Raw genomic sequence first — 12,589 nt, 5'->3', positions numbered from 1 at the left:
TGTCTCGGGTACCATGCTCATTTAAACGAATAGACAGACAACGTTCAGTCTTACCAATGTAGTCTTTTCTGCAGCCGGGGCACGGAATTAATTAACATTTGTTTTCCTTCCGTTTCTATGCGAACATGTTTTCTATGCATGCATAAGCATGGAGTCTGGGACTATTCAAAAGGGCTTTTAACAAAATCTTATTAAGAGCATTTGTGCAGAATTTTAGGGTTATAGCTTGTCCAGATCAAGTTTTATGACTTTATTGTGAAACATGACATAAAACCCAGCTAAAATCGCTTAAAACTCAAAATTTAAAGTGCTGATAACTTTTGAACTATTTATTCAATCATCTTCAAATTTTGACACGTGATAGGTATTGACAATATAAATTTCTTTAATTAAAAAAAAAAATTCTAAAAATGATGATGTCATCATTTATGACATCAACAAGTTTTGAAAATTTTACTTATATTCAGCACAGATTTTAAGATAAAATCTTCATGGAATTTGTAAAACCGGCAATTATGTTAAAGAAGAACCTTTTATCTTTCAGAATTTTCAAACAGAATCTAAATATCATTATTGGTTCGATTGTAATAGACATTTTTGTAAACCATATATTTTGGCTTTTTGCCGACAGGTGGAAATTTTGGGATGACGTCATCGGTTTTTGAATGACGTCATCAAATTCTTTTTTGTTCCACGAAATTTGTGTCATGATGGAGAACATCTGTACCAAATTTCATGACCGTAGCTCTCCTAGATCAAAAATAATCGAGGGTGGTAGATTCTACCCCCCCCCCTGGGGATACAAAACTCAAAAAAGCTTTGGGCTAATAGGGTTAATGAATGGTAATGGTGGTGAGATTATGAGCAATTTGCAAAAAGGTAAAAGGTTTCTTGAAGAGAGACAAAGACATATTTTGATTGCTGATAGAGAAAAACACGGTTGGAACGTTATAAGACATTATAGATCGGACGCACTTGCTGTCGACAAAGATGATGAAAAAAAGGTTGGCAAGGTCTAGAAGCAGAAGCAGCCACCGGGGCAAAAAGGGGAAATAGCTGTTCCAATTTGCCAGCCAGGAGAATATTTCTAAAAAGTTGACATATTTAGCTTCTTCGAAACAGCTCCAAATTTCCAGCTGGAAAAGTAAATTTTATCTAGAAAAAGTCCACCATTGCCAGGAACAGCTCTACAAAAGAACTTGTTGCTTTGTTCCTTAAAATAGCTGTTGGGATTTGCCAGGAGCAACTTTGTAATTCCACAGGAACAGCTCTCTATTTCCAGCTGGAGATAAAAAGGAAAGTATTTGTTCTAACGCCAGCGGGCAATCTTTTTATTTCAAGAGAACAGCTCTCTATTTCCAGCTGGAGATAAAAAGGCAAAAAAATAGCTGTTCCGATTTGCCAGGAGTGATTATGATACTTTAATAGGAAAAGCTCTGTATTTCCAGCTGGAAATTTGGACAACAACTTTGAGAGTTAATTTTCGCGGTCCGAGGTAAGGGGTAGTGATAGAAAAGACCTTTACATGTTTTTTATAAGCATATCTAGGCTCATATATGGCAAAAATTTAAATTTAAAAAAAGCTAAACATTACTTTGAGACTTCATTTTCAGAATTTGTTTGTTTTAGGCAGAATTTTCTCATTTTTTTCAATTTTTTTCAATTTGCCAGCAAAAAATTTACCTGTTCCTACTCCAGTAGGGAAGTATTCCAGGAGCGTCTTGTTTTAAACAGTCTAAGGAGCAGCTCCGAAAAATCGACCGGAACAGCTCTAAATTTCCAGCTGGCTAATTCAAGAAACAACTCAATCTTTGTCCAGAAAAGAAAACTTAATCTCCGAATCTCGACCGGAACAGCTCCAGATTTCCAGCTAGCTGGCTACAGGAACAGTTCCCAAGTTCTATATCAGTTGTGAAAATTACATGGAATCAACCCGGAACACATGTGAATTTCCAGCTGGAAAGCTGATATAAAACTTTCAGGATTTTTCCAGGGAACAGCTATGTATTTCCCGGAGCTTTCGTAGAAGGCAGGCCGATGTAGAAAGAAAAGGCAAGGAACAATCAACAAATAAATTTTCTACTCAAAATATACCTACTAAAAGAGATAACTCTAGAGACTACAGATCAGATCGTCCTTATTACAGAGACAGGCTTTTCAATACTTATAGTACAAAGAATTTTTCTAATTTTAATAGGGCATGCTTTATACGGGGAAGCAAGACCACCTACAGTACATGAAAAGTGAGAACACTATCTTTGAGGTTTGTTCGTCCGAGCTTAGCGACAAAACTTGTGAAGTTGGGAGATTGAAAAAAACATTCAGATTTTTGGAGAAATACCTTAAATGCTCCATCTTTTGTACAAAACATTATCGATTTCGGCTACGTAATACCTTTTAACGTATTCCCAAAAGAGTTTTGCGAAAAGAACAATGCAAGCAGTTTAAAACACAAAGACTTTGTAGATGAGGCAATTGTATTGTAAAACAAATGTATTACAGAACTCAAAAACGTGCCAATATTTTGCAATCCTCTTACTATGGCAGAAAATGAAGGAAAACTGAGGCTAGTAATCGACTTAAGGAACCTAAACGATCACGTCGTAAAACACAAATTTCAATACGAAGACTTGCACACACTTTCAGAAACTATGAACAAAATCGATTTCTTTACTACCTTCGACCTAAAAACAGGTTATTATCACATCGACATTCACCCTGAACAACAAAAATTTCTAGGCTTTCAATGGACATTTAAAGACAATTCAACAAGATATTTTCAATTCGTAGTACTCCCAATGGGATTGTCAACAGCATGCTATGTTTTTAAAAAAGCTCTTAGACCATTCGTGAGCAAGTGGCGAGGTCAAGGTATTTAAGCTATAATCTATCTAGACGATGGCATACTGAGTGGAAAATCACAAGAGGAAACCAGCGAGGCGTCAAATATCGCCAGAAGAGATATGGAGAACAGTGGCTAGAAAAATCCGATTTTAACCCGAGGCAAGAAGGTCAATGGTTAGGCACCGTGATGAAATTTGTTGTACCTAAAAACAAAGTTAACAGTTTACTACAAAGAATAAATGCGGCTCTTTCGCAAGCTTTGGTCTGCGCAAAACAACTATCATATATCGCAGGACACCTTTCTTCAATGCACGCCGCAATAGGACCAAGTACGCGAATGTTTACTAGAGGAATCTACCGCGACATCGAGAGCAGAATTTCATGGTATAATTTTTTCGAGCCTTCCACTGACACAAAAAGTGAACTTAAATTGAATTCGAAATTTTGTACCTTAAGGGAAGAAATTTACGCGAGAAGAAATTTTCGCGGAATTTAATTTCGCGAATCAGAGTTTCAAAATGGCAAATTTCGCGGAATTTAATTTCGCGAATGAGCCGATTTCAAAAGTTTCACGGAATTTAATTTCGCGATTAAGAAGAAGTTATCAACTTAAATTAACTTTTAACCATCACGGAGTTATTTATATTTGTTTATATTTGATAAGAAATACACGTTATAATGCTTAAAAATCAATTGTGCCCATATTTTTTTGGTAAAACCTGGTCAAAAACAACAAAATAAAAGAAGAAGAAAAAAAACCGAATTTCGCGGAATTTAATTTCGCGATTTAACAATTTTGGTGTGTTTCGCGGAATTTAATTTCGCGAATTACACCCAAATTCGCGAAATTAAATTCCGCGAAAATTTCTTCCGCGAAAATTTCTTCTCGCGAAAATTTCTTCCCTTAAGGTAGCTAGTAAGGTGGGTTGATCCATATTTTTGTTTTATAAAATTTCCTCAGAGAAATTGCCTAACGGCGGATAATCTATTATATGAGCCGCAGGTCTTAATTGACGCTCTATTAAAGCCCAATTGTTAAAAGTTAGCGATAATAAGGCTACATTAAGAGGCACAACGTAATTCGTTCCAAAATTCGTTTCTTTGTAATTTTGGGGGTGCAGGCAAACATTTTTATGGTCTAAGAAAACACAGGAAAAAATTTTCGATTTCCAAGGTTGGAAATTTCAAGTTTTTTTAGTTGGAAAAAAGATAAAATCCAATGGAAAACATTCTCCAAGATTGGAAATTTTCGTAAATCCAGGTTGACAAAAGCAAAACTCCAAATTTAACAAGGTTGGAATTTTCGTAAATCCAGGTTGAAAAAAGCCAAGATCCAAATTTAACAAGGTTAGAATTTTTTTAAATTCAGTTGGAAAAAAGCCAAAATCCAAGCTTAAACAAGGTTGGAATTTTCGACAATCCAGGTTGAAAAAAGCCAAAATCCAAATTTAACAAGGTTGGAATTTTTTAAAATTCAGTTGGAAAAGATCCAAAATCCAAGCTTAAACAAGGTTGGAATTTTCGAAAATCCAGGTTGAAAAAAGCGAAAATCCAAATTTAACAAGGTTGGAATTTTTTAAAATTCAGTTGGAAAAAAGCCAAGATCCAAGCTTAAACAAGTTGGAATTTTTTGAAAATCGAGGTTGGACAAAGCCAAAATCCAAACTTTCCATGGCTTGAAATTTTCAAAAATCCAGGTTGAAAAAAGCCAAAATCCAAATTTAACAAGGTTGGAATTTTTTAAAATTCAGTTGGAATTTTTTAAAATTCAGTTGGAAAAAAGCCAAAATCCAAATTTAACAAGGTTGGAATTTCCAAAAATCCAGGTTGAAAAAAGCCAAAATCCAAAAAGTGATGGCAGAGATGTGGAAAAGAGATCTGGCCTAAACCCCCTGGAAAAATTATTTTGGGATTGGAAAGTTGTTTCAAAATGTCATATACATGAGTTGTTAGTGTATAACAAAACTAAGAAATTTTTGAAATTTTTTTTGAAAATGTCGTCATGGCAACCAACAATAATAATGGCGGATATCTAAAAAATGCGCCTTACCCCGGCAAGGAATTAGGACCAACCAGTTGTCGGTTCAGTTTGAAATTTTGGCTCAAGAATCCTAAGTCACATGCCTACAAAATGAGCAGAACAGGTTGTCATCTTCAATCTCCGGTAAACTGGTGGGATCGAGCTTTAGAAAAGCTTTTAGAATCGGAAGATCAGAAAGATCAAAAGCACTCGATATCTCAGCAACCAAAGCTTCAATGAATGGTTTGATCACCTTCTCATGAAACTCATTCATATAAATCGTCTGGTCGATCTTTGCTTGTTCCCTTGTTCCACCTGACACAGTGCTCCTCATTTCCATTGACTGGAGCTTTCCAATGATGGTGTCAGACTCATGGAAACTTTTGAAGTGTTTTGAATGGTAGTTGGATTTTATCAAATTTAGAACATCAACAGTTGATTTAACTGATCTTGAAATTGCTCCAAAGTCCTTCTTGTCACTTTGAAGTAGCAGGCAGAGGGAGTTGGTTACCGACAAAACATCCTCAAGAAAGGTAATCTCAAGGACTGTCCTTTCTTTGAGCAGTGATGCTCGGTAACCAATCCACTCGGCGTTTTTGTTGGTAGACACAATGCCATCTAAAGCCTCCACTATTTGCGTGTACCTTTCCCTACATCTTTTGAAGGCTGCTCCGTGAGAAAGCCATCTCGTTGTAGCAGCTTTAACCAGCATTAAAGCTTTCACGCCATAAGCCTTTTGAATTTCGGCAAGCTTTGCCCTATTCAACGAGCTATAATGAAAGGTCTTCCAGAGTCCCAATAGCAATGTATCTATCTCTGTCAACCACGGGAATTTCGCCACAAGATGCTTGAAACAAAGTGCCAGTCTGAACAATAAAAAATAGGTATTCGAAAGTAAGAATTTCGGAAAATTGTTCATCCCTCATTTCAATGCTCTTGATAAAAAGTATTTAAAGCAGGGACCCCTGTCTCAATTTCTAATAGAAGTGCTAAAAGTAGAGACCCCTGTCTCAATTTCTAATGGAAGTGTTAAGGTAGAGACCCCTGTCTCAATTAGAGACCCCTGTCTCAATTTTTCTAATTGAATTGTTAAGGTAGAGACCCCTGTCTCAATTTCTAACAGAAGTGTTAAAGGTTTCTCATTTTTTCGTAGCTCGGTATAACATATTGGTCAAAGATAACTCATTGACAAATTTATTTTAAAGAAGGAAATGTATAAGGAAAACCCTTACCGATGACATCTGCAGTTTACATAGATTGAAAAGGGCGCGTCGTTACGGTATCTTCGTTGAACACCTGATTTTTCTCCACTCATCGAATTAGTTCCATCAAAGCAGACAAAACGGGTTTTCTTGATATCTACACCGTTCTCCTCAAGGATCACTTTCATTTTGTTTATCAAGACTTCTGATTTTGTGGATGGAACAGATACCAGGGACATAAAATCAAGGTTGAACTTTTTGGAGTTATCGTCAAAGTACGATAAGAAGACTCCCATCATTTCTTTCCGTGCGACGGACGTTGCTTCATCGGCAAACAGAACAATGTCGGCTGCAGCAACCACACGTTTTAGAGTAGTCTTTTTTAAATAAGCGTCCAAAGATACTAAGAGAGAGTCACAGCTGTCTGACGAATCATAGGTGGCATTTTGAGCAGCAGACGCAAGATACTGTTTTGTTACTCGATCTCTTCAGCCATAAATTTGACCATTTTGGGATAAAGTTCTTTTACTGGCCAATTGTTCCTCGCCAAAAAATGAATTATTTTAATGAGTTTGGTGATGTAAAGCTCATTTGTATTTTCTTTTTCTTTGAGCGTTTGCTTATCTGCTTTTCCAATAGCTTCCTCGATTCTAGTACTGCTTTTCATGACTACAGCGTCAATGTGTGGCTTGGATTTCTCGTGGCGTTGAAACCTTCGTTTAGGGTTGTCTTTCAACATGACGGCATTGTGTGACCATGCGCCCCGACCTCTTCCTAATGAGCAAGGTTGATCTCCGTAAAAAACTTCGCATACTTTACAAAGGTAGCCATATTTCTGAAGGTTGTAATATACCCATAATATATCCGTATTATCGGACATATTTACCCTCGTCGTATAATCTGTTGTCTTGTTTGATCATGTCAGGTGTGGTAATCGGACCTGTTTTATCTGCTTGGAAGTCAATCACAAGTTCATCCTCGTCCTCTGATTCCATTTCATCGTCAAAGGTTGTTGATGATGTTGGGATTTCCTCTGATGCTAAAGGTACATGCGGCGTTACAAATTTGTGCATTGTTACAGATTCGTTTGTTGCGGGTTCATTTGTTGTCTCAGGTGTAGATGAATCGTTGTCTGTTGTTGTCTGTTGGGGGGTCCTAAAAAAGTAAGGATCAAACCCCGAGTTAACGAAATTCCATTTGAGAAATCCAGTCTACAGTACAACATTTCTGTTTTTCGTTTGGTTTTGGAAGTTAAAAAGACCTATCCTATGCAAAACATCCTCAAGAAATAATTTAATTTGGCCAGAGTCTAGTTTTAGCTTTTTGGAACAATAATGTAATAATGTTCACTCTGAGATTAGGGAAAACAATATACAGTGTCTGACTTAAAATTACCTTGTCTTGGTGCAAAATGTTTGGATTGAATTGCATCCTTTTGCTGCTTCTTATGTTTTCTTTTCTCTGTTAATTTTGCCTCGTTCTTCTGTAGGCATTTTGAAGTCGTTGATAGTTACGTTTGATAACTGTTGTGAACAGTTCAACGTTCTTCTTTTTATGACTCTCGTGGACACCCATGAACATTTCAAAAAGGAGCAAAAAACATTACGCTCTCCCTCGCAGAAATAAGAAAACTTGCAAAATAAACAAAGCAAATTTTAACATTGTCAAATTAACAGGTGTTAGTATTGACTTGAAGCTTATTTGCGTCATGTTTTTCTCTCATTTCATTTGAGCTGGCGTCAATTGTCTTTATTTACTCTCTTTGTTTACTGCTCTGTTCGATCTAAAAATTAAGTCTTTTGTGAAGAGAAGAGAAAAGAATTAAAAGATCACGCTTTTTGCTTTGGGGGAATAACCTTTTTTTTCTTTAGTTGATCGTAGGTTGTTCTCTTTTAAAAAAGCAAGTGAACAGGGAAGTCCCCTTCCATTAGATAAATTATTAGATAAAAGACCATTGAAAGGGGAGTTTAGAAAGTGTATTTTGTGTCTCACTCGCAAAGATGTTCAACAAGGGCAGAACAAGAAGGCCGTGAGGGCACTCATGAGATTGAAAAGGGCACTATGATTGTTAAAAAGGACATTTTTTCTTTTGACCCCCCCTACTCTTTTGCATAAATGGACTTTTCTAACTTTTTTAAGAACAACATTTTTTCTGAAGGGCACTTTTCGAAGGAAGTGTCCGATATCCAGACGCTTTTTTTCTCTAAAAAATGGCCTGCCAGAGAAAATCCCCGAAAGACAACCTTTTAGAATGTGGGTTTTCATTTTCGAAAGTTCGTTTTCAAACTTGTCTGACTTTGAGAGACTGCACTGAGTAAAACACATCAGATTACTGAGTTGAACTATACAGTGGAAACTTAGTTATCCTTAGTTGTCCCGCCTAATTCTTGTCAACTGTTGACAATGCCTGGTCAACTGGTTGTCCGACTGTGGCAACTTCAGGGCCGGCGAAACCGGGGGGGGCTAGGGGGGCTATAGCCCCCCCCCACTTTTTTTGCAAAAAAAAAAAAAAAAAAAGAGAGAGAAAGAAAAAGAGAGGGTGAGAGAAAAAAAGAAAAAAAGAAAAAGAAGAAACGTGGTAACTTTATTATTTACTTACCAAATTACAAAGACTCTTATCCTATCCTATGAAAAGAAGACAAATAGTGCGCATGATATTCGAGAAAAAAATTAGGAATAATTTAATTTTGTTGACTTTTTTGTGTTTGTCTTTCATATTTTTCTCGTTTTTTTTTCAATCCTTCTTGTATGTGGTGCCCAGGCGCTATGTTGAGTGCAAAATTGTTTTTGGTGAATAAAAATGTGTCAGTTATTGTCGTTATAGTTGTTAGTATGTTTGAAATCAGTGGATGTTTAGTGGTGTTTTTTTATATCTTGTTGGATTTCTTTAAATGTATGATGTAGTTTTTGTGCTTTTTAATTTTTTCTTGAGTGTTTTTTTTTCATTCCATTTTTTGATGATTTTAGATATAAAGAAAAATGCAAAATCAATTGAATCGTTCTTTACGTCTAAATCAAAGTCTTCTTCGGAAAGTTCTGGGTCTTCTTCTAAGAAGCGACGTGTAGATAATGCAAATAATGAGAATCAACGTGTATATAGTGAAAACTCTGTAAATATTGTAAATAAATCGAACAATAAAGAAAATGTAGACACTCGAGTTGTCAAGCCTGTCGTCCAGCAATACCAGCCTGATGAAAGTTATCCTTTCCCAAAAACTACCTTTAATACCCAGGAGCGTAGTTGTCAACCAACCTGGTTTAAAACCTATTCTTGGCTGCATTATGACATTGAAAAGGATTGTGTCTTTTGTTTCTACTGTCTCAGTCATGAATCTAAGTTGACCGCTGAAAATAATCGGGATCCTGCGTACATATCTAGAGGGTTCAGAAATTGGAAGAAGGCCCCTGCATGCTTCAAAATACACGAGCAAAGTAAATGTCATACCGCTGCTTTAACTTATGAAACCACAGTACCTAAATGTGGCGATGCAAGTGAAATGCATGATAATGAAATTGCCAAGAGAAGGGAAAGAGAAAGACTATATCTAAAAATTGTAATGGAATCCATTCAGTATTTGACTCGACAGGGATTAGCGCTTAGAGGAAATGATGATGGAAACGATAATTTAATCCAGCTGTTGTACTTGAGAAGTATAGATCACCCATGGATCAAAGAGCGATTAGCTGCAGAAAAGAAACCCAACCCCGGTGTTAAGAAATATACACACCACGACTATCAGGAGGAGATCACAGGTATTATGGGAAACCAACTACTGAGGCGAAAAATTATATGATATTAATAACAGTAAAATGTTTTCTCTTATGGCTGATGAATATACCGATGTTGCAAATAAGCAGCAGCTTTCAATTTGTACCAGATGGGTTGATGACAATCTGAATGCATGCGAAGACTTCCTGGGATTTTACGAAGTTCCAAATATTAAAAGTAATACGTTGGTTTCATGCATTAAAGATGCTTTAATTAGGTTCAACCTACCCATCGATTATCTTCGTGGGCAAACATACGATGGTGCAAGCAACATGATGGGGAAAAGAAGTGGTGTTGCGCAGCAAATTCAATCCTTGCAACCGAAAGCTATCGAAACACATTGTCATGGACATTCACTTAGTTTGTCAGTAAAGGACACTACAAGAGAGTCGCGACTCCTGAGCGATGTAATGGAATATGCGGGTGAAATTGTTACCCTGGTAAAATATTCCCCAAAGCGAGAAAACATGCTGGGAGAGATAAAAGAGAGCATTGAATTTGAGAACGACTACGAAGATCACGATCTTGTCGAATCGTTGACAAAGCTTTGCGTCACACGATGGACAGTAAGAGGAACTGCATTCAAACGAATCTTGCGAAACTATCAGCCGCTAGCTGATCTTTGGGAAGAAAGTTTAGAGGGGAGCTTGGATAGTGACACCCGCAAAAGGATAATTGGATGCCGAGGTCAGATGACAAAGTTCCAGTTTTATTATGGTCTGAATCTGGGACAAACCATTTACTCGATAACAGACAACTTATCAAAAACTTTGCAAAAAGAAGGAATGTCGGCTACAGAGAGTAAGAAGAATGCCAATCTTACTGTTGAGACCTTCGAAAAAATGCGAAGTGAGTCAGCCGCAGATCTTTTTTTTGAGAGTGTAAAAAAGAAGGCATCAAAATTCAATTTCATTAATGATCCTGTCCTTCCTCGGCATAGAAATGATCCAAATTATAAACGTTTAACTGACTTTTTTGTTGTTGAGCGCACATCAAGCGGTGCGGCTCCATTTTATGCATCTTCACCTATCGAGCATTATCGAAGGTTGTACTTCGAAATCCTTGATACAATGATAAATGCTATCAAGGATCGGTTTAATCAGCCAAGCTTCCTTATATTTGAGAGTCTCGAAAGTATGCTTTTGGAAGCGATAAAAGCGAGTGAAAGCAGTGAAAATTCACATTTCAAGATGTACGAAGATGAAGTTGATTTCGACATGATTGGCATTGAAGCAAATGTGTTTAGAGCGATTTTAGGGCATGAAGAGGTTAATTGTTTTAAAGATGTGTATAAAGTCCTCAAAAGTTGTTCTTCTGCAAACCGAGAACTCATGCCAAATATCGTCTATGTCGTCAAGCTTCTTCTTGTAAATCCTGCTACTTCGTGCACACCTGAAAGATCTTTTTCTACAGCACGTTCAACAATGAAGCCAAAACGGTTTAACAATCTTTCTTTGCTCCACATCCATAAAAATCTAACGGATAAACTTGATTTAAATGAAGTTGGTAGAGAGTTTGTGTCAACTCGAGAGCATCGCAAAATTACTTTGGACAATTTTAATCTTTGATTACTGTATGCTTACTGCTGCCTGTTAAAAGCACACTTTAAATCTAATTTTACTTAAGAATTTTGAACATGTAAAAGTCCGCTTTATTTACTTATAGGTTTCATTTTGTTATTATATAGTAGTATATTCTTTGGTGATTATCAGTATAAAAAGACACCTACCTTCTTTGATTTTTCATTCCAATAACTTCATAAAAATTAAATTTAGGCCAATTCTAAGCCAATGTAGAGTACCATAATTCCAAAAATTTTCCTGCCCGTCGGCCCCAACCATGGTGGGGCCTCCTTACTCACTATATCATTTAGCCCCCTCACTTTTAAAACCAATTCGCCGGCCCTGAACTTTGTAGTCCTTATTATCCTGTCAAGGTCAACTAAGTTTTCCATGTACGGAATAACTGGGTTGTCCTTCGATTACCCGGGCAACAGCTATCCTGTCAAAGTTTCAACTAAGTTTTATGAGTAATTTTATATGGTACTTAATAACTAGGTTATCCTTTTATTGTGGAAAGCTCACTGACCTGTGTTACCCAATAATAATGCACCAGTTGGAGATTGAGAATCTAAAAATGTTTGTCTTAGAGCAAAACAAAGGCACAAAAATGACTCTAAAGATTTGGTGGAGCAGAAGAAAAACAAGTTGAACATGATTTGACTTACCTGAAACTTTCTGAAAGCTTGCTTAGGGAACCATGATAAGAAAAAGTCTAATTGTCATACTAATGATATCTAACGTTTTTTGTTTGACATTGTCAAAGAAAGATTCTTGTCCTATTTTATGAGAGGGACCCAGTCTCCCAGGCCAAAAAATATGATCTTTTATTGAAATGAAAAACATTCTATTGATATTCAATCTCCAAGAAGGATAAAAAATATCCAATTTCATCCGAAACCCATCGAACTTTAGTAGTGATAAATTTTTGCTGTATCGAATAAGATCACGTCATATAAACGACTCCAGTCTAATCGAACTTCGGCTTTCAAGACAAATATTTGATTGATTTTAACAAAATGTGCTTATGAAAAACATTTTTTTAAATTTTCAACTTAGACAATAATTTGTTTGTTTTTAAAACAAGTACTTAATAAAGACATATGAAATTATAAACTTTAATTTGAAGAGAATTACCCCCTAGATAATCACCAAATTATCAAAGATATCAAATTTCCGTCGAATACTATCAAAT

General features: G+C 36.3%; 2 protein-coding genes across 2 annotated transcripts; both read left to right on the top strand.

The window, feature by feature from the left end:
• The first annotated feature begins 9,023 nt into the window (after positions 1 to 9,023).
• On the top strand, positions 9,024 to 9,860 carry LOC136802690 (zinc finger MYM-type protein 1-like). The gene has a single exon (XM_067059451.1). It carries the CDS (start codon positions 9,024 to 9,026, stop codon positions 9,858 to 9,860), a length of 837 nt encoding a protein of 278 aa, XP_066915552.1.
• Positions 9,861 to 9,876: 16 nt separating this feature from the next.
• Positions 9,877 to 11,403, top strand: LOC136802689 (zinc finger MYM-type protein 1-like). Its single transcript, XM_067059450.1, has one exon. It carries the CDS (start codon positions 9,877 to 9,879, stop codon positions 11,401 to 11,403), a length of 1,527 nt encoding a protein of 508 aa, XP_066915551.1.
• Positions 11,404 to 12,589: the final 1,186 nt, after the last annotated feature.

The sequence above is a fragment of the Clytia hemisphaerica genome, unplaced genomic scaffold (assembly GCF_902728285.1).
Source record: "Clytia hemisphaerica strain Z4C2 unplaced genomic scaffold, Clytia hemisphaerica genome assembly, whole genome shotgun sequence".
Taxonomy (NCBI): domain Eukaryota; kingdom Metazoa; phylum Cnidaria; class Hydrozoa; order Leptothecata; family Clytiidae; genus Clytia; species Clytia hemisphaerica.
Note: the sequence above shows the minus strand (reverse complement) of the source record. Positions and strands in the feature narration are given on the sequence as shown.